The 22157-nt window shown below is 58.0% G+C and overlaps 5 protein-coding genes across 5 annotated transcripts in view; 3 read left to right on the top strand and 2 right to left on the bottom strand.

Moving 5' to 3' along the window:
- Positions 1 to 425: 425 nt before the first annotated feature.
- CHGG_02049 (uncharacterized protein) lies at positions 426 to 2000 on the top strand (the record flags this gene model as incomplete). The annotated part of the gene is made up of 1 exon (XM_001221269.1): positions 426 to 2000. The coding sequence occupies one exon, from the start codon at positions 426 to 428 to the stop codon at positions 1998 to 2000; it is 1575 nt and encodes a 524-aa protein (XP_001221270.1).
- A 9841-nt stretch (positions 2001 to 11841) lies between these two features.
- CHGG_02048 (uncharacterized protein) lies at positions 11842 to 13860 on the bottom strand (the record flags this gene model as incomplete). The annotated part of the gene is made up of 2 exons (XM_001221268.1): positions 11842 to 12897; positions 12952 to 13860. 2 exons carry the CDS (start codon positions 13858 to 13860, stop codon positions 11842 to 11844), a joined length of 1965 nt encoding a protein of 654 aa, XP_001221269.1.
- Positions 13861 to 14391: 531 nt separating this feature from the next.
- Positions 14392 to 14880, top strand: CHGG_02047 (uncharacterized protein; the record flags this gene model as incomplete). Its single annotated transcript, XM_001221267.1, has 2 exons — positions 14392 to 14554; positions 14663 to 14880. The coding sequence occupies 2 exons, from the start codon at positions 14392 to 14394 to the stop codon at positions 14878 to 14880; spliced, it is 381 nt and encodes a 126-aa protein (XP_001221268.1).
- Positions 14881 to 16117: 1237 nt separating this feature from the next.
- On the bottom strand, positions 16118 to 17926 carry CHGG_02046 (uncharacterized protein; the record flags this gene model as incomplete). Its single annotated transcript, XM_001221266.1, has 3 exons — positions 16118 to 16135; positions 16209 to 16241; positions 16499 to 17926. 3 exons carry the CDS (start codon positions 17924 to 17926, stop codon positions 16118 to 16120), a joined length of 1479 nt encoding a protein of 492 aa, XP_001221267.1.
- Positions 17927 to 18418: 492 nt separating this feature from the next.
- CHGG_02045 (uncharacterized protein) overlaps positions 18419 to 22157 on the top strand; it is a gene marked incomplete at both ends in the record, with an annotated part of 4208 nt that continues 469 nt past the window's right edge. Inside the window, one exon of the mRNA XM_001221265.1 lies at positions 18419 to 22150. Coding sequence (XP_001221266.1) covers positions 18419 to 22150 — 3732 coding nt within the window. The remainder of the gene's footprint in view (positions 22151 to 22157) is intronic.

Here is a 22157-nt window from a genome sequence, read left to right as displayed (position 1 = left end):
GCTCTGAGACAGCGGACAGCCCGTAACACAAGGCGGCCGTCATTTCGACTCTAAATATCTCTCGCGAGGTTAACGTTGCTTTCCTTGTGCGTACAACCATTGTACCGCATTGCGGCAGTCGCCCCGGGTGACAACAGTTCTGGCCCCTAGGGGAAATTAGCCACGACGCGTTTGCGTGGCCGACCATCATTGTGACCCGATCCCAGGTTGGTGAGCCACTGGCCATTTCCCGCTTCCGCACTACAGCTAAGTTTCTTGCCCGTCTAGGAAGTTGTGGCGTTATTCACCCCCTGTCCTCCGTTTGGGTGAGGCTCATCTCGGGGCACACACATCACTGCATTGCGGCTCAGTGCCTGGTACCTCGACCGACAGGGTACTCTGTGCTACGTCTGTCTGCTGGCGTCCTACTACACCAACTCCTCGCAATGTCTAACCACTCATCTTGGCGGCTGCTGCCGGCCACCGCTCCGGGAATCCCCACCCTTCTCGTCTCAACAGCCTTCACGGCCGACTCCTACAGCATTCATTTCTCAGACCTCGCCAACTTGTGGGTCGAGAGCTTGGAAAGGAGGCCTATCATCAAGCGAGGGATGGTGGAGGATACGAGCATCGACCCCAGTGATGGCCCCGACCAAATCCGAAAGATGCTCGAACTCCTGCGGGCCGCCTTTGACACCAACGATGCCGAGCACCGAAGCACGTCGCTGACTCTCTCGCGGGGCGATGATGACGACTCCCTCGTGGTCCACGTCACTTGTGTACTGCCAAAACCGTTGAAACCCTTCAAGTGGCCAATGCATTTGAAGAAATGCCCACAGTCAGCCCTCGCGTCCGAACTTGTGCTCCCCATGATACAGGCACAGGAAGCACGCGCGCGCGAGATCGACCAGCTTATCGCGCTCCTTCAAGAGAAGGATAGCGTCATCTCTCGACTCATCGACAAATTGGAAGGCACGGGCACAGGGCTCGAGTACGTCTTCAACGCTCTGTCTGGAAAGCGTAAGGTCACTCGAGCCACAGCTGAGGGACGGGTCAAGGGTCTTGCCCCCTTCGCAGAGTCCGAGTTCCGGAGCCAAGCCCCAAACCTTCACACCATCACGCAATCCTCCGACGTTTCATCTCTCTTGGGCTCGGTTTTCGGTCCTCCCGGCCTGCAATACAAGTCAGACCTAGAATTAGAGGCATCAACAGCGCTGGATGGCTGGTGGGCGAACCTATCCAAAGGCGGGAATGTTCTTCTGTCGGCGCGCTCAGAGAAAGAGATATCACAAACGATCTCTACACCCCGAGGGCCTGAGGTGGCCAAGGAAGAAGATGACGACTTCCAAGTCCAGGCTACACCACCAGGCGTAAAGTCCACCCACAAACGCGGCAGCCCTTCCAAGGTGGTCGACGATGACGAGACCTCAGACGGCGAAGACACGACGGAGGCACCAGCTCCCGCCGCATCCCCGGCCAAGCCCAAGGCAGCGGTATCCAAGCTTGGGACAATCGGTAGGCATACAAGGCCATCGCCGCCTCCACCTCCCAGCGTTCCAGAGCGGTCAGCCAAACCCCAAACCGCAGCGTCCGATACCCACTCCGAGACGGCTTCGGAACTGGATGAGGATGGCACTGCCCACGTCTCACCTCCTCCACCCCCCAAGCCAGTCCCAAAACGGGGCGGCTTGGGCCGGATTGGCGGCAAACCAAAACAAGAAGAGCCATCCATACCCGCACGCTCACCGTCTCCAGCGGCCTCTCTGGAGGAGCCGTCAAGCCAGTTGCCGAGGAGGAACAAGCTGGGTATGATTGGGAGAAAGGCCGCAACCCCAGATGCATCGGCTACCAGTACGAGCGACGAGACAAGGGGTCGAAGCAAAACCCCTGCTCTGGAACCCAAGAAAGAACAAGTGCGGGAGACGTCACAAGAACGGGCTGATCGCAAGCGGGCTGAACTTCAGAAAGAGATGGAAAAGCGAGCCGCAGCAGGCCCGGCGAAGAAGAAGCGGAAGTTCTAATATTGGCTTGTCACATGAAAATGTCCTCAAAGATCTGCCATCTCCTTGCAAATACCAAGCAGCATGCCAGTTCACATTGTTAATGTCTCGGAAATTGATTACGTCCCTGCTTGCTGTTTGTCGCGCCCGCCTGATCGTAACACCTTCTCCATCTACTCGCTCGTCGAAGGCTTCATCAGCACCACCAGCGCGCATTGTCAAGTACAAAGGTGTTGACTTTCCTATCAACAAAAAAGACCGACCTCGGTCCACCAAAACGTGAACGCGGGCCGCGGATACCTACCGGGGACCCCCACGTCGCACTAGGATGTATGTACGTGTCCGCTTCCGGGCCTACTCCAGCGTTTGTACGCCCCCCACTCAAGTCCCATGCGTCATGCAAATACACCGGGGCTGACAGGAGGCCGTCGAAGGGCTAGGGCCTGGCAGTCAACCAAAAGTGTGGTGCCACAAGTCACAGCCGGATGATTTGGGAGCAAGATGGTCACAAGGCGAACGGCGCGCCCTCTCCTTCGGGCCCCATATTCTCAAAACGGAAACCGGACGTAACCTCCGCCGTGAGAGAGGGGAGAACAGCGTCAAGGGCCGGGTCTGGATGCGTTACGGCCGGGGCCGGCGCGGGATCTGGTGTGACATCCGATCGTCGGCTTTGGTCTGATACGGAAAGGTGATGACGCAGCTGTGACGAAGGCTGGGTGTTGTCATTACTGCTGACCAAGTGCGCCACGGTAACAGCTTGGCCAAGAAGGACGTGTCGCAATTGACGGCAATACGGGTATGTTGGGATCGCTCCGGGATCGTCATCATGGCCGGAAGCATACGACAAGCTGGGGGGCCGAGGGCTGGTTGACTCGACAGATCAGATGGCACGGCGGTTTAGATCGGTTTACGCGGCTCTCCTGTCTGTAACACATGACGCCTTGGATGCTATCGGCAGCCGGTCCACTGCAGAATGTGATTTGTGACAAGCCACGGTTCTTTCTATCTCACTTTCGATGTTCAAGCCCCAGTCCAACGAACAGAAAGGCGGGTTTGATCTGTCGGGTGGACAGCATAACGATGGCGCCCGAGGACGAAGGAACTTTTGACGAGTATGTTGCATGGCATGGCAGGAAGCACGAGCTCTGCCTCGGGTTGAGGCGCTGAATGCATTCGCACATGAATATGGGACACAGCCAGCCTTCGGCGAGACGGGGCAGCGCAAGCCCACATCCGGCCCCCCTCGCCGTTACTTCGTTGGAAGACGAGTAGTCCACGCTTCCCCTCCACCCGAAACAGGTTCTGCATCGAACTTTCGCGCGGGTGAGATCTTCACCGCCGGATATCTGATCGGTTGAATCTGTGACCGGGCAGCAGACATCTTTGGTCAGCCGCATGCATCTTGAGCCGGTCCCTACAACTCGGACCCATCGATCCGCGGCCCGCGACGCAATGTATGTCCGATGCGGACATGCATCCTGTTGTGCACCGCACTTGCATGAATTCTGCTAGTGTCCACATGCTGGCCGAGTCAAAATACTCTACGCAGGGTCCGGGGAACAGAACATTCATGCCCTGCCTGCATCAAGTATGCGATGCGGCCGAGAGCTCGAGGCCCCTTAATGCTACTTTGATGCTCGTGGCACGGGTCGTTGTTCGACCGCGGAGGGCGCTGCTGAGGCTTCAACGGTTGTGGTTTCTACTCTCAATAACAACATTCACTTACACTAACTACGCCTTTAATCACAAAAGCAAACACTGGACGGGATAAGTAGTATTGAATGAACTGAAACGGCGAATAGCAAATGGCAGTACTCTACGAGAAAACATCACAAACCGCTCCAGCCTCGTGCTCCTCGCCACAAACGCCCGTCAGAGACCGGCTACCAGGAAACCGAAACGTCATCTGCCGTCGCACCCGCCGGGATCACGTCCACGACATCAGCTTCTGACAGCTCCCGTGTAACGTGCATGCTCCTTGAGCATCATCCGATCCCATTCTGATTCTGCACCGGAAGAAAGAAAAAAAAAATTGAAGACACATCATCACTGCAAAGCAACCCCCTTGAATCCGAATCCGACAACCATCCGAACCATCCCCCCTTCGTCCCTCTCCAATCCCCTCTCCACCTCCACAAGAAAGCAAGTCCCTCCCCTTCTTTCTTCTCCCCCCTCTCTCACCACGCAACCTCAGCCTCCGTCTCAATGAAATGAATCCGAGAAATCTCTCTCAAAGCCCCACGTGGCCTGCCACCGGAGGAGGGGGGCGGGGCGGAGCATTGGGGTAAGGTAGCCGCGGATCTGGACGCCTGCATGGTGCTACTGCACCGGCCGCTGGGGGGACCCGTTAGCAGTCGGGACCCGGCATGCCGTGGACGGCGGTCGGGCAATGGGGGGGCGGGTGTGGGAGTGCGGGTGCAGGAGGGACAGGGGTTTGGAGGGGTGTTGGTGGGTTTTTCTTTTTTGTTTCTTTCTTTTTTTTTCAATCTTGGTCGTCTTTTTTTTTTTTTTTTTTTGTGTCGTGGGGGGAGATAAGAGCGGAAGGATTCAGTTGGGTGTTGCCATCTGACATGTCAGCCCCTGGTTTGTAGTTGCGTGTTGCGACGTGGAGCGCTTAGGGGTAGCCCTGCCCTCTCCCCCCCTCTCAACTGTCCTGCCTGTTTTGCAGCGGCATTCTCACGGCATCTCGGTCAGAAGTGTGTGGGTGGTCCATAATCGCCGTTGGTAGGGAAAAGAGACCGCGACTCACTGTTCGTGATGCCGTTGGTAGTTTACCTAAATACATGTATCGGCCCAAGAACAGGCACACTCATGATTTCGGCTCCGGGCCCTGCCTCAGGGCTCCGAAGGGGGGCCGGACAACCGCACTATGTCGAATACTGCCGTTTGTATTTCGGGCACTGTTCGGGATTCACGTCACTGCCCGCCGTTTATCGATAGCCATCCAGGACACCAGGCAGCCGGATTGTCCCCCGCAGCGTTCCATGCATGCAAGCAGGCGCGCAGCACGGTGAGACCGGTCCCGTGAACCAGGTTTCCGAGGCCGATCCAATCTCGATCGAGCGGCATATGCCGGGTGATCTGCAACCGGGGAGTCGTGGGCCCCGGGCATTTTCGTGATTTCATCAGTTATCACTGTGGCCAGAGCAATGCGGACAGCCCGTAATTAAGCGAGATCGTTGACTTGTTGGAATCTGAGACATGACAGAACGCCAGACGGGCATTATTATGAGCAGATTTCCCATTTTCCATTTTGAGCCGGGGCTGAGTCGCCGAGACCTTCCCCGCTGAGGGAGCTTTGAATTTGAGGGCACTATTGCCTCGACCGCTTCGTACGACATGACAGTTCAGGGCCCGAAAAGCCAAGGGGTGCGCCAGGGCCAACGCTTTCTTGGTTGGGGATAGGGCGGGTTGTGTGGCTTGAACCTTGCCGCAAGAAATGGCCGTATCCAACGGTCTGAGGGAAGATACCGAGATAATCTGCGCTTCAGCCACAGGTTGCAGATGAACAGCCGTGAGGAGCGCCAACGGTTACTCGCAACAAAACCCCAGTCGGGAATAGGTTGTCAGCCTTGCAGCCCATGGGTACCAGTGACGAAAGGAGGCCGCGCCACGCGCGAAATACATGACTCGGCTGTTGCATACGACTATTCACACACCTCCTGGGTCTCGACCCGAGATCTGCATCACTGCACACCCCTACTGGGAATCTCCGTCTTTACCAGGCCGCTTTCATCGTGGGTTCTTATTAGCTCCTAAATGGGCTAGTTATCACAAGAAAGTCGACACTTGCGTAATCATTATTAGCCATTTTCCGTTTTGGGATGCCACCAAGGTATTAGTCAGCCCAAGCCAGGTGGTTACTGAAGAGGGTAAGAAGGGGATTGAAGGTTACCACCACCATTGGGGCGACCGACGCCACCTTTGGAGACTACCGCTTTGAGGAGTGACGCTGTTAGCCATCGTACCACGGCTGTTTCTGCGGCTTCGGCAACGCAGGAACATGAGGCGCCAGGGAGATCCTCCCACCATAGCTGGCAGCTGCCGGATCCGTCCATCAAGGCTCTCAAAATAGGTGCCCAGTTCGTGCCAGCGCCGTCTGCCCTCCTCCAGGCAACGATGTTTTGGATTCCAACGCCCACCTGCTCAACAAGGCCTGTTGGGAAGGCTGGCTCCATCCAGGGGCTGGTTCTCTCTTGGCTGCATCTGGTGGTGACACCACACAGATCGCCATGCGCAGGAGAGCAGGCGCTGTCGACAGTGTACGTGATGTCGTGCAGAAGCCAGGCCATACCAGCGTCCGGTGCCGAGTGAGCCCGTTCGTTGGCAGTCTGTGGCGTTTCGGGGTCCGGCCGGCCATCAATCGGCGATGCGGGCATCTAAATTGGGATCTTGGACCCCGAATGTAACATCTGCCACGAATCGACCCTGCATTCGTATGTTCACTTTCCGTGGAGAATCCAGCCCCGGCAGAAGGTTAATCGTTGTTTGCCAGGACTCCCTAGACAGCCCACCAGACTGGTGGGTCTACTGCTGAAAAAAAAGTTCGAAGGGATGATGGGGGCCGTGTTTCGTCGTCTTTAAGCTGGGTGGAAAGCGTGTCAAAAACGGCCACACGTAACAGAGCAACGCACGGGTAAGCCGACCGTTGCCGTGTGTGTTGTGAGCAAGGAGACACCTCCGCCCTCCCTCGGGTTTTGACCTGAGCGGGCGGCGGCAGAATCGGCACCGACATCACAACTGCCGTTGCCCGGAGGTGGCCGCACGGGGGTTGCTCTGTTCCCGCGCACATGACATGAATGGGCTTCCCCGCGATCGTCATCCTTCTCATTCCCGAATACGCCACAGGGAGGCAGCCGGGGGCCGGGGACACAGTGTCTCAGGGACTTTGATCACCCCGGATGGACTGACAGACCCGACCGTGTGGTAACCAATGATGATCTGCTGTTGGTTGCCAAGGTGCCTTTCTCCCTCCCCTGTACCCCTCTCTGGTCACTGCTGGCCCCCCGGTCGAGTCTTGTGAGTCTCCGGCACTGTCCAGGGTTCCGGGGTACCCTATCCTGCTTTTCTCATTGCCGAGAAACTCGACCCCTGCCCACTGCTGTGTGGAAAGAGAGTTGTCACAATTTCTGCCCCAGAAAGAAGACTATCGATCGGCGCTCGAGCCTCTTCGAATCTCAATTCTCAAAGGGGGGATGATCCGCGGATCTCCACGGAGCCCGAGTGAGACACTCCACGCGGATGGTCTTCCTCCCGACGAGAGTGGGTTAGTTACTTAGCGGTGCAAGGCGGGTATCCACGAGCCGGGACATATTCGCTCACAGCAGCGAGTGCTCTCTCTTCGGCTTACGACCTTAAGCGGCTTATTTGTTGAAGCTGTTCCTTCCTCTAAGCCGTAGAGTGACTGCTCTCGAAGGCAAGAGCGGTTGGGTACCAGCTCGAGGGAAGGAGCGGGCTGTGGATCAAACCGATTAGGTGCCCTAAGCCGGCAACGTACCGTCAACCTCCTGCTCACTCGCCTGGAGCTGCTCTTTTTGCTCGAGCCGGGATAAATTCGCTCAAAGCGTAAGCCGTCAAGGTTTTTCAATATCAGCATGCGGCGGTAATGTAGTTAATCGTGTCGAGGAACATTAGCCGCGTCGGGACATTGCAACGGCGGCACGGCGCCTAACAGTATATCGCGAGTGCGATATTAACGCGTTGGCGACACAAGACCAGTTGGCAATGCGTAATGTAACATTGAATGCAACTGACCAGACCCTTTTTTCTTGTCGTAGTGTAGAATGCCACGCTGCTCGGGTGCAGTCTTCCACACGTCAATAATCCCAACTTGAAGGTTGCCAGCCCGAAAGAGTCGCCACAGGGCATGGATCGCAAACGGAGTCCGTACACCGGGCCCATTGGCAGCCGACTCGTTCGGACGCATCGGATTCTGGCCCTTTTCGTTGGGTGCTGGTCCACCACCCCCTGGCTATGGGGCGTCGGCTCCGCCGTCACCCACAGGGTTAGAAATAATGGCGGTACTTCGTAGTCCCATCCATCCCTGGCATATCGCAGCAGCTTGATTGGTGATGGCGCCATTGGCGGCGGGAGTTAACGTTGGCTACATGGGACCTTCCTCGAGCCAGTCTCACTCGGCGAGCATCCGTGAAAGTCATGAGACAAGAAACGGCCACTGCTACCGGCCCGCAACCGTCCAGGACGCCGCCCAATGGTTTTCCACGCTAGGGCTGTGACGCGGCTGTCCAACACGCCTGGTGGCACAGCATGCATGGTTGGAGGTCTCAGGTCCGGGGAAAACCCACACAGCCACACTCTGAGTTGAGCCTCTCGCCCTTTCTTCAGTGTTTCTGAAGCATACGACAGATCTTTATTGGTTAGAGCACCGCAAAGAGTCGAGGGATGGGCGAAAAAAAGGACACGAGCTGCAAGAATCTCGAAATAGTGCCCACCACCATGAAACGCAGAAAAATAGCAGCCACCGATCGTGTTTCAGCTTTTCTTTACCCCGTGATCCATTGTTCTAAAATTTTTCTGGAAGCTGTCTATCCATTCCAACTTCCAAGTTCGCCGCCATTACGCCGACATGTTGCAGATGGTGCTGCTGTGACACTGCAGTTTATTTGCTGTGGCTCCAGTCTGCAAAAAAGGGAAAAAGGGGAAGGCCGGCACAAAAGATCAGCCACATACCACGGGGCTTCCCGCCATCCAGAACAGGATGGATTTGAGACATGATTAACGAACTGTTCTGTCAAGGCTCTAATTCTTATTATTCTTTATTGTTATCCCCGAAACAGGATCTCAACCGCCCAAGACAAGCCAAGATCTTGACCCCGACTTCAATCTGCCGTTTCGTGACTGCCATCTGCTCGAAACATGCGGTTGCACAACAAGATGTCAGCATGCTTAGGGCAGAGAGATGATCATTTTTGGTGTGGGAGCCCAATGCTTGGATCCGCACTTCTGCCTTGCAATGCCGTGTCCTGAGCGGAAGCAACAGATCTTGAGAGCTTCATCGTTCCAGGGTAGAATAAAGAACCAGCTGGCTAACCTGGTCATTCGCTCTGTTCATGGAGATCCCTGTGTGATAGAAATTGGCTGCAAGAAGGCTCTGATTCGCTGCCCTGCCCAGGAACAACTTTGGATGCATCATGCACATTCCAATCCGCCGTGCCACCATCGAGATCATCCCCAGATCAGCTAGGCAGCGATTAAACTCTTACGATCCACTCACGCGCCATGCATGCACGGAAGAATTCCACCGCAAGCCGGCACCGGGTTGACCCACCGCCTTGAGCCTCGAGATGGTGTGAGACAATCGGCCTGGGGGTTGGCTGGAAAGTGGCTGGCGGACCCGAGGTGCCACCTTCTGGTGACTGTTTGCAACTTTGAACATCCCCCTGACGTGCCGCCCCATTTTGACTCGTCGACTGGCGCCGCACTGCTGTCCTCTGTCAAAGCATGCTGGTGACCCCCCTGCCATTTTCTTCGCTGTTGGCTGCATACCCCAACAGCATCGCATTAGGGTGCATCACAAGAATTCAGAACGTTTCCCTCCTCTCAAACGGCGCCGACAGGTTTCGGAGAGGGCGCAACAGCTGCCCCTTTGCTCGGGAGACCCCATCAAGGCAGCCACTCGGGGCCTCCATCCCTTCTGCCGCGGCCAAAGGCAGGTGCTGTCGCTGCTAGCCGCCAGACGAATCATATTTCTCCTGGACCAGGCGTGGCTTGCGAATGGCATGGGCCAGGATCCGACACCTTCTTTCGGGTCTTGGCGGCGACCAGAAGATCCGACTGGTGGTGGGAAGGTCGAAGAGCAAAGGGGGACCATTGGCTGCCGGCGCCAGCCGACAGACTGAGGTTAAGGTAGCCACCATGACTCCCCACAGAAGTCTGACCGCCATGGGGCATTGGAAGCTCGTTTTTTACTAAAGCTCGGGAATTTACTAACTAGAGCCCGACCAGGACCCACGCACTGAAGGGGCGAAGCTCATTGTACTGTGTAAGAAGGGCAGCTCCATTTCTATTCTGGGCAGTATGGCACGACCAGCTCGTCGTCCGTACGCTCCATGCTGCAGCACAATGCATACCGTAGTGACGAACAAAGGACACAACAACAGCAATAACAACAACAACACTTGCTCTCCCGTCCGCTCAGCGCATACGTGTAAACCCAGGCGCCACCCAACGGCGTACTGCGCCATGGCTATCTTCAGGGCGCTGTTGTGCAACAAGAGGCGGCAGTCCCTGGCGCGGCTCCCCGTTCTTGAGCGCCATCGAAGTCCCCAGCAGCCCCAGCGCGCAAGTCACGGCCACCCTCTCCCCTCTTGCGGTGGTGTTGGGATAACATGACTGCCAAAAATCAATAATTGCAAAATAACAAGCTCATGCTCCTGATCTTCGCGGGGGTGGAGAAGGGAACTATCGAATCAACAATACAGGTAACCAACAATCCAGTCCAGTCCCCGGAACAAGAACTCGACAAGTGACAGAACCACCCAAAATCCCATTCCTTTTTCCCCTGCACCCCCCCGCACACGCCGGTTCCACCACCCATCAACAACACCACAGAAGCCTTGTAATCGGATGCCCCTCCCTCCCTTCCTCGGGGGAGGCCCACCGCCGCCTGAGTGCATAGCAGTGATCCCCGTCCACAACCCCGCGTTGCTGAAGACCGGGAATGCCCAGATCACCGCCCAGCCAGTCCCAGTCCCAGTCCAGTTGAGACAAGGGATAATGATGGCTGAATCCACCAGACAAGACCGGCCAGCCCACACCCAAAGACCGCGGCGGAGAAAGATCGAACGGGAGGGGGAAGACGCCAAGTGGCAAGGCGCTCGCTCGCTCGCTCGCTGGCTGGGCAAGTAGGCGAAAAAAGGGCGACCGTGCTGGGATCCAGGCGCCAAAAAGCGCAGGAATTCGATTCGGTCGCCCGGCGCCGTCCAACTCCCGTCCCGCCCGGGGTACCTGGTTGAGGTACCTGCCTACCTTGTTGCCGGACGGACCTACCTACCTGCTTGGGGTTGAGCTGCGCGTTGCTCTCTTGTTTCTTGATCCGGCACACTGCCTCCGTCTGTTCATTTCTCCGTTGGCAGGTAGCATATGTAATGTGGTCGTCGAATTTGGCAGTGATCCGTCAGATGAAGACGTGCAAGAAAGCCAAGTAGGGACCGAAAGCGTGAGATTCAAATGCGTCTATGAGCTATGCAGTGTAAAATCGACATTAACTACCTATTCAGACACGGATTATTGCGTTGCTGCCGCTTGCCTCTCCGTCCACCACCCCGCGTCTCTCTCCATTTTCTTTGTGTCCGCCCCGGTGCCAGTGCCGTCAAATTGTCAATAAAGCCAACCCCAACCAACCAACCGCAGACCAAAAGAAGAACCCGATCAGCCAACCATAACCGGGGGGTATTGTCCCTCGCAGAGTACCTAGCAAGTAAAGCAAGCAAGGAAGAAAAGATGCCGGGACAGCGCGCACCTGCAGCGCGCGGTATCGTAATAGTACAGTGGGAAAAGAAAAGCCAAAGAACAGACATGACATGCCGGATTAAGCAACCCGCCCGCCCTCTCCCCGTCTCCTCCCGGGTCCAACCATGTAACAGATCGAGGGGGGGAGAGAGAAGGGAAGAGGAAAACCCCAAATCGAACACCCACCCACCCCTAAACCCCCAACCAGTGCAGCCAGCCAAGCCAGCACATGCCAAAAGCGTACATACCAGAATGAACCGAAAGAAACAAACCACACATGTCATTAACATTAAACCAACCCCCCCCCTGCCCTGGCAAGGCCAACGGCGGAAGATCAACAATCCGTGTCAAGTCGACCCAGCGGATCCCCCAGGTTCCAGAATATCCCATCTCAAAACCCCTGCCCCAGCGTGTACCCTGCAGCAGGCACCGTAACGCCGTCCTCTCCACATTGCCCCATACCCTCTAACCCCGCAACCCCACTCGCAGTAGCCACCCAGCCCTGAACTTGCTGCTGCTGTTGTTGCTGAAGGTGGTGGTGATGGAGCTGCTGTTGCTGCTGGTGATGATAGGCGCCGCCATCCGTGTCCATCGCGTCCGCATACACCTCCGGCATTGTTAGGGGGTAGCCGTTGGGCGTGACAAACGGTAGGCCGTGGGTCTCAGCGCCGTGGGAGGCACTGTGGCTGTGGTGGTGATGGTGGTGGTGGTAATTCCCCGGGGGCGGGGACACGACGCCGCCGGCACTGCCACGGAGGTCGGGGAGCAGCTGGCCGTAGGGGGAGTGGTGGTGGTGGAGGAGAGGCAGCGGTTCCGGTGTGACGGGCTCGTTTAATGCGGTGCCGGGATCGCTGGAGGCGCGGGCCATTGTTGTGGTTGTTAAGGCGGGTGATGTGTGGGATGGGAAGAGTTGCGGGTCGGGGTAGTTGTAGTTGAGCTCTGTTCCGCTGCTGGCCCGGTCCATGCTCGGGGCTTGGACAGTAGGGCTGTGGTGGAAGAAGGACGTCGGCCCGCCATAGGGAGAAGGGGATAAGGAAGGGTCGTTGATGAGGTGGAGGAATGGACCTCTGGTGGCACTTTGTTGGTGGGGCGAAGGGGGGAAGTGGTAGTGTTGCAACTGAGGTTGGGTGGAGGCGGCGCTGCTGTTGCTGCGGAGGGACTGGCGGCTGCCGCGGGGAATCCGGCCTCCCTTTCTGCCGAACGAATGGTGGTGGTGGGCGGGGTAGCTCCGGTACACGCGCGAGGAGAGCCCGGCGTGGCTGGTGGCGCTGCGCCGGGATTGGTTGTCTTTGCGGTAGCGCGTTGTGCTCTGCACGCCTGCGACAGCCCAGGGTTCGAGGAACCACTCGGTCGACTTCTTTGTCTCGGCGTGAGTAGTAGGGTTCGCGGACCCGTTTTTTGTATCGGCCGTGGTGGTGCTGTTCCTACGATCGCGCTTGGTGAACGCCTGGACGTTGTTAGTGGTTGCTCACGGGAAAGTGTGCGTGCTTTGCCGACTCACATGGTTCATGCTCAGGTTGTGTCGGATGCTGTTTTGCCAGCCCTTGTTGGCGCTTTTGCCCCTATCCGTGTTCTCGCGGAACCACTGGTAGATCTCCTGCAAAGTCATGGCTTGCCGCGGTGTGCTCAGGAATGCGCGGTAGATGAGCTGGGCGTATGGAGGTTCTTCGGGTTTCCCTCCGCCGGGTTGGACCTGTGGAGCAGAGCTTCTCTTGTTGCGAGGCCGGGTCTCCGGGCCAATGTTGACCAGCGTCGGAGCTTGGCTGTCCACATCATCATCCAAGCAAATTGTTATGTCATCCATCGGCATTGAGAGTGTCGTGCTGCAGGGCGACAACGGGTTTCCGCTCTCGGGGGTTGAAGGGTATCCGTCTCTTGGTGATGTGTGATACCCGGCTGGGTACGGCTCGGTTTGGCTTCGAGCACGTTGGTAGTCGTTGTCTGCTCCGTCGAAGGATTGGGGCGCCACCAACGGCATGCCATCAGAGGAGAAGGATGTTGGGATGTCGTTGCTGGAAAGGTAGCCGGGGAGCTGCGAGTCTAGTCCAGGATACCGGCTGTGGAGTTGCTCCGTTGCTGCTTCCCACGGCGTTGGGCCGAGCTGCTCTGGCGAATCCCAACTGCGCGGAGAGGACTGATTTGAGCTAGCTGTCTGAGGGAGGCTGCTGAGCGCGGGAGAGCCGTGAAGTGCGTAATTATCCAAATCGTCGCTGCTAGTCTGCGATCCCAGACAGCCATTCCAAAGACTTGGGATGTAGGCCCGATGGCCGCCATTGTCGGGGTTCTGTAGCGCGCCCATCCCGGCAACAAGTTGGTGGTCCGCCTGGGCTGAATCCGAAGACGCACTTGAACGGGACACTTGCTCCGGCGAGGAGATATAGAGGGCTCCCATGCTGGGAAGCGCCGCCATTTGCGTGGCGATTGCGATTCGGGATGGTCCCTTGCGAGAGAGGCGTGATCAAAGGATGGGGGGCCGGTGGACAAGCTATGAAGGACAGGAGTCGGGCCACGAGATTGGTGTCTTGCTCAAGGCAACGAGGACAAAGAGGTGCGAAGTGAACAAGGCCGGAGGGAGGTGTGCGAGAGGGGACAAGAGAAGTTTGATGTGCCAGAAATCCTCGTTGGAGTTTGGGCCGGCCGGGGAGAAGTAGTCAGTCCTCGTTGAGGATCAAGGCTGATCTGTTGGTCGGCGAATGGGATGGGCTCCGGGAGTTATCTGCCAGCTGCTGTCCAGAGCCCGGATGGGGCGATCCCAGGCAGGGGTTATGCAGATTGCGGGCGACTTGTAGCTCGGTACCTTCAGCAGGCCCGGGGGCCAGGATGTAACGGCGACTTGGTGAGCTTCCGCGGCGGGCGGGAGGGCAGGGGTGTTTGAAGACACTGATGGTGTAAGGTTGACGCTGCCAGCTCACTGACAGGTTGACCGGGCATCTACATCAAAATGCCGGAGCCGGCAACGTGCCTTGTGAGTACCATGCAAGTCTGCACCACCAGCGTGTGCGTGGGGACCGGGGGATGGGCGAGATGCCACCGCCGCGTGCTCTGGGGAGGTACCATGTACCAACTGGTCCTGCACTCGTTGAATGTGGGCCGGGGCGTATTGTGTATGTACACCGTGTGGCTGCGTGGTCTGTACTTGTTGCTGCCTTGTGTGGTGTGAGGAAGAGGGGTGTGTGTGTTTCTGTGTGTGCGTATGTGCTAAAAAAGGGCAGATGCAAACGCAGATCGGGCGCCTGAGGCTGCCCCAAGCATTCCACAATTCGGGGATGGTGTTGTCCAGATCGGTTCGAACAGCCACGGCCTGGGGGGCGTCGCTCTGATCCGGCCAGCCTCGCAGCCCACGGGCCTGGAGCACAGTAGGAATATGCCGTCCCCCACATGCCATGCAGCACACTTGCGCCGACCCAGGCTCAACCGGGATGAGAAGTGAGAAGGCGACATGAGATCGCCCTGATCCTAGCTCCGACCCCGGTCCCGGCCCTGCCCCCGCGAGTGGAACTTCCCGACAGCATTTACCAGCCAGCATCTCTTTCGCTGGTGGGGCACGCAAGAGTCCGTCCCTGAGCTGTGAGATGAGGTTAGGTGGTGACAGTTTCGTTTGCCCATTTCTCAACACCGTCATTGCCAGCACTAGCTTGTCTCGTTCGAGTTCAGCCTGTGCCCGCCGCTGCCCGCGCATTATTTGCCATTGTTACCCTGCGCCAGTCCGTTCCGTCGAAGCGAACAACTCTGTCGGTGAGGGAGGTAAACTGGCGGAGCAGCCAGGGACAATCCCCGGAAGAGTGCATGTCACCGGCCAAATGCTTTGAAAGGGGCCAATCATGAATGCGGGTTGGAACAGTTGGTCGCTCACGCCCAATGGCGATGCAACGCCTGGGCAGCCGACGGCATCTCGCACCGTGTAAGGGCTCGCGGCAATCTCTGGGGAATCTGGGCTGCAGAACCCGTGTTTCATTCTAGAAGGCTTGTCGAAACATGCAGCTCCAGCATTTGCGCAGTCATCAGAATGCTTGCTATGGGGCAAACAGCAGCAAGCCAGCGGCGGGATCCAGGAACAGCGGCGAAGGAGGGAAGGGGTGGAGTGAGCTTCAAGCAAGCTACATGAACGTGTCGGCAACACAGTAGAAGCCAGTCTCCATTCCGGTGCCTATCAACGGCGGCTCCGTATCCCCGCACATGACCTCCATTCTCAGGAACAAGAGACCAGCCGCCCAGGAGACAGGCCGCCGAGTCGGCAAGGCCACGGAGTGGTTCTTCCGAAGGGTGATCTGCCCAGGCGACGAAATGGGTGGCGCGATCGTGTCGCACGTCCGAATCCGGGAGACAACATCTTTAGAAGTGACGGAACGGGGCATGCGTCGGCGGAAATAAGGGCGGAATGGTGACCTGGCCAGAGGAAGGGGGTCACACAACCAAGGCAAGGCTGGACGTTGTACTCGCATCGGCTCTCATTAACTTGTTTTGTGGCTGGCCGGCAGTGGGACAGTCTGCTGCAGTATCGGCAGAGATCATACGCGTACAACGGCCGGCTCGCTTGAGATGGGGCCTCTAGAACGGGCCGTCGCCGCCTTGGTCGGCCCACTTCCAACTCGGAAGCCGTCCGTCTCAATGTGCAAATCCGGGATTGACCAATGCCGCACCGGCACCGAGCTGCCGAATTAAGTATTTTACTTGCGGTAATAGACCTGCACGCCGTGTTAGTCACCGGTTTGTTCTCGGCATGTCTCGGACGTCTGTCCATTTTCGGTGTTTACATACCTTCTTAAACTGGAAGTGCAGTTGCAGGATACCCTGTGTAGTTTCAAGTCAGCATCAAGTCAGCACTCAACTCCCAGGTTAGTTATGGGCAGGGCGATGCAAGGTTGACAGCCGCGGAATCGACACGCCGTTGACACCCGAGCTAGAGACGCGCGGAAGTGGCGCGCATTGAGAAAGGGATGGGGCAGGGCGGGGGCTGGGCCCGAGACAAGTGTGACCCCTGGGATCTCCCACCCGCAAATGCGGCACAGCAGCATGAGCGAGATGACACGTGAATTCGCTGGACGTACCTTGTCAAAACTGCTCTTGAACCCTCGTTCCTTCTTGGCGCTGTAATCCCATTCCCGGTCCACAATTCGGAAGGCGATATCTTCGTAGGGCGGGCCGGCGATGAAACGGATGAGACATGTGTCCTCCTTGCCCGCGGGGGCAAACGACTCGCCCTTCCGGCGACCATGCTCACGGATAATCTTAAATGTCGGAGCCTTGATCTTGTCGATGAGGTCAGGGTAGAAAACGTTGAACCGATAGCCCTGGACGACCTTTGGTGGCGGATTGTCGTGGTCGTAGTGGGTTTGGTTGTACTTGTTCCACTCGTACCCCATCAGCACGCGGTTGAAGTAGCGCGGCTTCCTGGGCCTGTACTTGTCGGCCCAGAGAGGCTTCTGGATGCCCGGAACTGCTTCTTCCGCGGCAAAGATCTCCTCGCCTTCGCCGACCCCGCGTGCGACTTCTCGATCATATAATGCCTTGGTTGCCTGCGAAAAGTCCTCATTCCCTGCCGACGCAAACCGAGCAGTCCCTGGCGGCGGCGCGCTGGAACTGGCCGGGGCCGCTGTGGTCGAAGCGGCCGGCTTGGTGACGGCTTTACTGGATCCCGACGAGAGATCGGGGACGCCGCCGGAAAATCCATCGGAAGCTTCTAACGCCGACGCCCGTTCCGGATCCCGAGCCCTAAGCATCTCAACCCGAGCCTCCTTGATCACAGCGCACATATTCTTCAACGTGGCCTTGGACTTGTACACTAGCAGGCTCTTTAGCAAGGCCTCCCAATAGTCCGTGTCGATGGCCTCGTCTGACCGGAGCTTGGCCTTGATCTGTCTTTCCAATGCTTCCAATTGTTCCAGGGTCTTTGGACTGAGAATCCGGTCGACGTCGGATGCAACCGAGGTCACGGCTCGCCCTTCCGGGCCTTGTGGTTTCAATTTTTGGAGGCGGTCCGAGCAGAGTGTGAGCAGGGCCGCCCAGTACTCTTTGTTCCGTGGGTTGTGCTCGAGACTGTGGTAAGACTGTACGTCCTCTTCCAACTCCTTTAGCTTGGCTTCATTCAGGCCCTGCACCACGGCCTCTGGGGAAGGTATTTGAATCTCGACGTCGTCTTCGTCGTCATCAAAGGCGTCGCGGTCGGGGTCGATAAAACGCAGGCCAAAGGCCAAATAATCGATGGGCCGGGCGCGCTGCTCGCGGACGCGGATGTCGGATTTTTTCTTGGCCTGCTTCAGAACGAACTTGTCCTCGTCGGCAATGAACTGTTCTGACTGCTGGTCCTGCGTAAGGTACCTGCCGGCAGCGGCTGTCGCGTTATTTCTGGGCGGGGGCTGGCGATAGGGCTTCGCAATTCGGTTCGACGAGTCGTAGCGCGGTGCTGTGATGTCCCGGTCTCTATCTTTGCGCGGTGACTTGGACCCATCGATCATGGCTTGCCGATCAGGATTCATCGTGATGCTGTGATTTTTGTATTCGCGCGATGATGGGGTGACGTTAGGATGTTAGATGCTGCGGGAAAATGTCGGAGCAGGTACGGTGTTGTTCACAATGGATGCAAAGACTGGGAATTCTGTTGTATTCGGCTGACGAGGCAGAAGGAGGTCCGAAGCGCGCTTGGGTTCTGCAAGTTGACAGCAGTTGATAGCGGCTGCCCAGAACAGAGGGAGCGCGGGGCTAAATTAGCTCCTCCGAGGAGCCCTGCCGCTGAAGCTTGGCATTGGTGGGCCAAATTCAACACCATGCCGTTCATTCCTCCACTTCATTCCATCTTCAATCACGAAATTAACAGATTAACGGATTGACGACTCATCGCAACCGGCACAAGCCAATGCGGCACACCGGTTTACCAGCGCTACTCTAGTGATCGGACAGCAGAATGCCGCCATAACAAACACGACACGCCAAGCGATGCCATGTACAGCATCGGCAATCAGGGCAAGATCATGCGCAAGTTGCTAGGCAAGACCACGTCGGACTCTGCCCACGACACACCTTCTCAAGCAGCTATCACTAGCTCGCCTCTTGCTCCCCATTACCGCCCAACTGCATCTCAGGATGCTTTCCATGATGCCGGGGTACCGATAGCCTGCCTCGACCGTTCTCCCGATGGACGGTCCGCTGTGCTCGCTGGGCGCCATGTGTTGAAGACGGTCACTTTCGACGATCTATCCGTAAATGACGGCATCGACCTACGCGCATTACTAATTGCTCAGCCCTCTCAACGGGGCAACATTCCCACCTCAGTCGCCGACCAGCTGTCCATCAAAGCCGTCAAGTGGGGCGAGCCACAAGGGAAGCAGGCCCTCTTCACGGCTGGCACCAGCGGCAAGATCTTCCAGTACGACTTGGTGCGCGCCGGAACCACCGGCCTCGGTTCTCCGGTCGACTGTGTCCAGATCCGGGAAGATTCTCGCCAGGTCAACGCGCTGGACATCAACCCCCACCGGAACTCGTGGTTACTGTCGGGCAGCCAGGACGGGATTGTGCGCTGCTTCGATGTCCGACAGCCCACACAGACCCGGACTGGCGCTACCTTCCGCTCCATCCAGGCGTTCAGGTGCAACGCCGACGGTGTGCACCATGTCCAGTGGAGCCCGCGAGATGGATTTCTCTTCGCCTGCGCCACCGAGCAAGGTTTCGTGCTCAAGTGGGACATGCGGAAGCCCAGCGCCCCTATCCTGCGCATCAAGGCCCACGAAAAGTCGTGCATGTCGATGGCATGGCACCCGGACGGCATCCACCTCGTCAGCGGAGGTCTCGACAGCAAGTGCAACATCTGGGACATGTCTCGACAAGACAAGCGTCAGAAGCCCAAGTGGACACTCTCGACCCCAGCGCCTGCCGGCGCTCTGGCCTGGCGTCCGGGGCAATGGTCTGCCACCGCCCAAGGAAAGCGTGCCTCGCAACTCGCCATATCCTATGACGAAACTAGCCAAAAGCGTTACGGGATAAATGTGGTACACATATGGGACCTCGCACGGCCCACCATGCCCTACAAGGAGATACAAAGGTTCGACACCTCACCCAGCGCCATGCTCTGGCACGACCAGTATCTTCTTTGGACCGCAGGGCAGGACGGCATTTTTAGCCAGTGTGACGTCACGTATGCTCCGAAGGTCATCGACCGCCAGGCCGTATCTACCATGGCCTTTTCCCCTCGAGGTGACGTGCTCATGCTCCTCGACGAGCGCGGCCCTGCCCCAAGGCCCCGACCACATATTTTGCACCACGAGGAGGTCGGTGTGCCGTCTTATAGTTCGAGCCCCACAACACCCAGGTTCAGTGTCAGCCGGAGTGACTCTGAGGATGATGCCATGGGGAGCTTCATAGGACCCAAGCGGCGTGGGAGCCGGAGGCGGCGGCCCAGCACCCGCTCCACAGCCACACTAAGTACGACACCACCAGCGGGTCCGACCACGGAAGAGATTATGTCACTTGAACAGACCATCAAAGCCACCGGCACCTACAAGCCTCAGCAGGCCATGGCGGTTGGTCACGTCCCGTCCACTGCCAACGTGGAAGTGTACGGATACCTGTCCATGAACTACCTCGAAGCACTTCACAAGGACCTGCCTTACTCAGCCGATGCAGCATCCCTGCCTGAGCGGGTTGCAACCATCCTCGAACACTATGCCAGGGCTGCGGCGAACGTAAAGCAGTTTCGGCTTGCGCAAACGTGGCGCATCCTAGCCTATTCTATCGATATGCTGCTTCACAGGCGCGCACAATACCATCTTGACCGCCGCATGGACCGCCACCACTACGCTGCGAGGAGAAATAGCGAAGCCAAGGCGAAGGCAAAGGCAAAAGCATTGGCGGAGCTCTTTGGTGCACCGGCACAGACCACAGTCGACGGAGAGGAAACACCCCGGAAGATCGTGTCCATGGTAAGCTTTGACAAGGCACTGCATCCGAGATCGTTACTGTCTGAAGAGCTTGAAAGCACCTCCAATGTCCCCACCCCGGTTGCGCGCCCGGTTCCGGATGACGCAGGGGTACCACATTCTGTCGAAAGGGAACGTGGGAGGAAGCTGACTCCGATCGTTGAACCCGAGAGCTTCACGCTCCCCCCAGCGGCGCATCCGGCATCGCTTGTTGCACGCAAACGCCTCGACTCCGTGCCGCTCTCCATCGCAAGCCATGATAGCGGGGCGACACACGCGAGCACGGAAGGGTACGACTTCTATGATACCGAAGCCATTCTCAAACCCGTCAAGGTCCCCAGTCCGAAGCCCAAGCCAACTCAGGTGCATGACCACCGTGAGCAGGGATCGCCGGGCACAACCCGGAGGCCGCTTCTTAGGCAGGACTCCGAAGAGAGTTACGTTCATCTTTTTTCTATCTCGGATGAAAGCCGGCGGGCGACGGCTCTTACAACGTCATCCGACGATGGCAGTTTGACAGGACAGGCAGCCCGGGCAGCCATCCTAGCGGGGCTTCGCAAGGGAAAGGACGAGATATCTAGCGACCACGATGACGGCCTAGAAATCCGGCGGTCCTCGAACCGCAACCCTGATATGCCGTTCCGCACGATGCTCGGAAGAACCGAAACGGACATGACGGCCTTTACCGATGAGCATCACGCCATCACGCAAACCACCTCCGACAGCTTTGAGTCACGCTTCCCTTCACAAACGGATGCCGACTTTGTGGTCGAGTCACCGGTGTTGGAAACTCCATCCCACGAGTCCCCCATGGCCCCCGACGACGACCAATCCCCCTTCATCGTCGAGACGGATTATCTCTGCTGGCCTGATGACCACCCATACCCCTACCCCATTGACCCAGCATCCGGCTTCTCAGCCGTCTCACACACCCCTCTCCAGCCCTACGTTCTCATTTCCCGCGCCTTAGCCTTTGAAGCCAAATCCTCGGCCCTCAACGCTTCAGCCATTGTCCTGCTGCTGAAGCCCCTCCTCCCAGACGGCATCATCGACAATTTGCAAGCTGCCGCCATCCTTCGCCAACACCACAGCCGGCTGATGAGCATGAGGCTCTTCGTTGAAGCCGCCCTGCTCCGCAAGTTGTGCATGAAGGGCTGGCCGGGCGGCGCGCTCGCCACCTGGGGCGACAACTACCCCGCCATCTTCACCTGCGCCCAGGAGGGCGTGCAGGCAAGCTTTGCCTGCACGACCTGCCACAAGCCGCGCGATGTCGACCGTACCGCGGCATCGACCGATTCTGTCTGGCGTTGTGAGCGCTGCACAGCCGTCATGGCCCCCTGCGCTGTCTGTGGCGCCAGAGACGCCGTCGCTCCCAGCAGTGTGATGCCCCTGCCCACATCTACGCATTCCAAACCCTGGCAGCAGCAACAGCAACAACCCAACAGTCCGCCCAGCGGAATACAGGACCCAATCCTAGCCACATGGTGGTACTGCCCCGGGTGCGGCCACGGCGGGCACTCCTCCTGCCTATCATCATGGCACGCCACACTCGACTCATCATCATCATCATCATCGGGCAGCTGGGGCGCGCACGCCGCACTGGCCGACGCCCCCGGCTCGGAGCCCACCGACGGCTGCTGTCCGCTCGACGGGTGCGGCCATGCGTGTCTGCCTGCAAAGCCCGGCGCCGAGAGTGTCGTCAGCCGCACCACGGAGGATGTGAGCCGTGTTGTGCGCGAGGCGACTAGGGCGGTGGCCAAGGCCACGGTCGCGGCGGCGGCGGCGGCGGCGGTGGGAA

This window comes from Chaetomium globosum, genomic scaffold (assembly GCF_000143365.1).
Source record: "Chaetomium globosum CBS 148.51 scaffold_1 genomic scaffold, whole genome shotgun sequence".
In the NCBI taxonomy this organism is placed as follows: Eukaryota; Fungi; Ascomycota; class Sordariomycetes; order Sordariales; family Chaetomiaceae; genus Chaetomium; species Chaetomium globosum.
The sequence above is the reverse complement of the archived record's forward strand: the minus strand, read 5'-3'. Positions and strand labels throughout refer to the sequence as shown.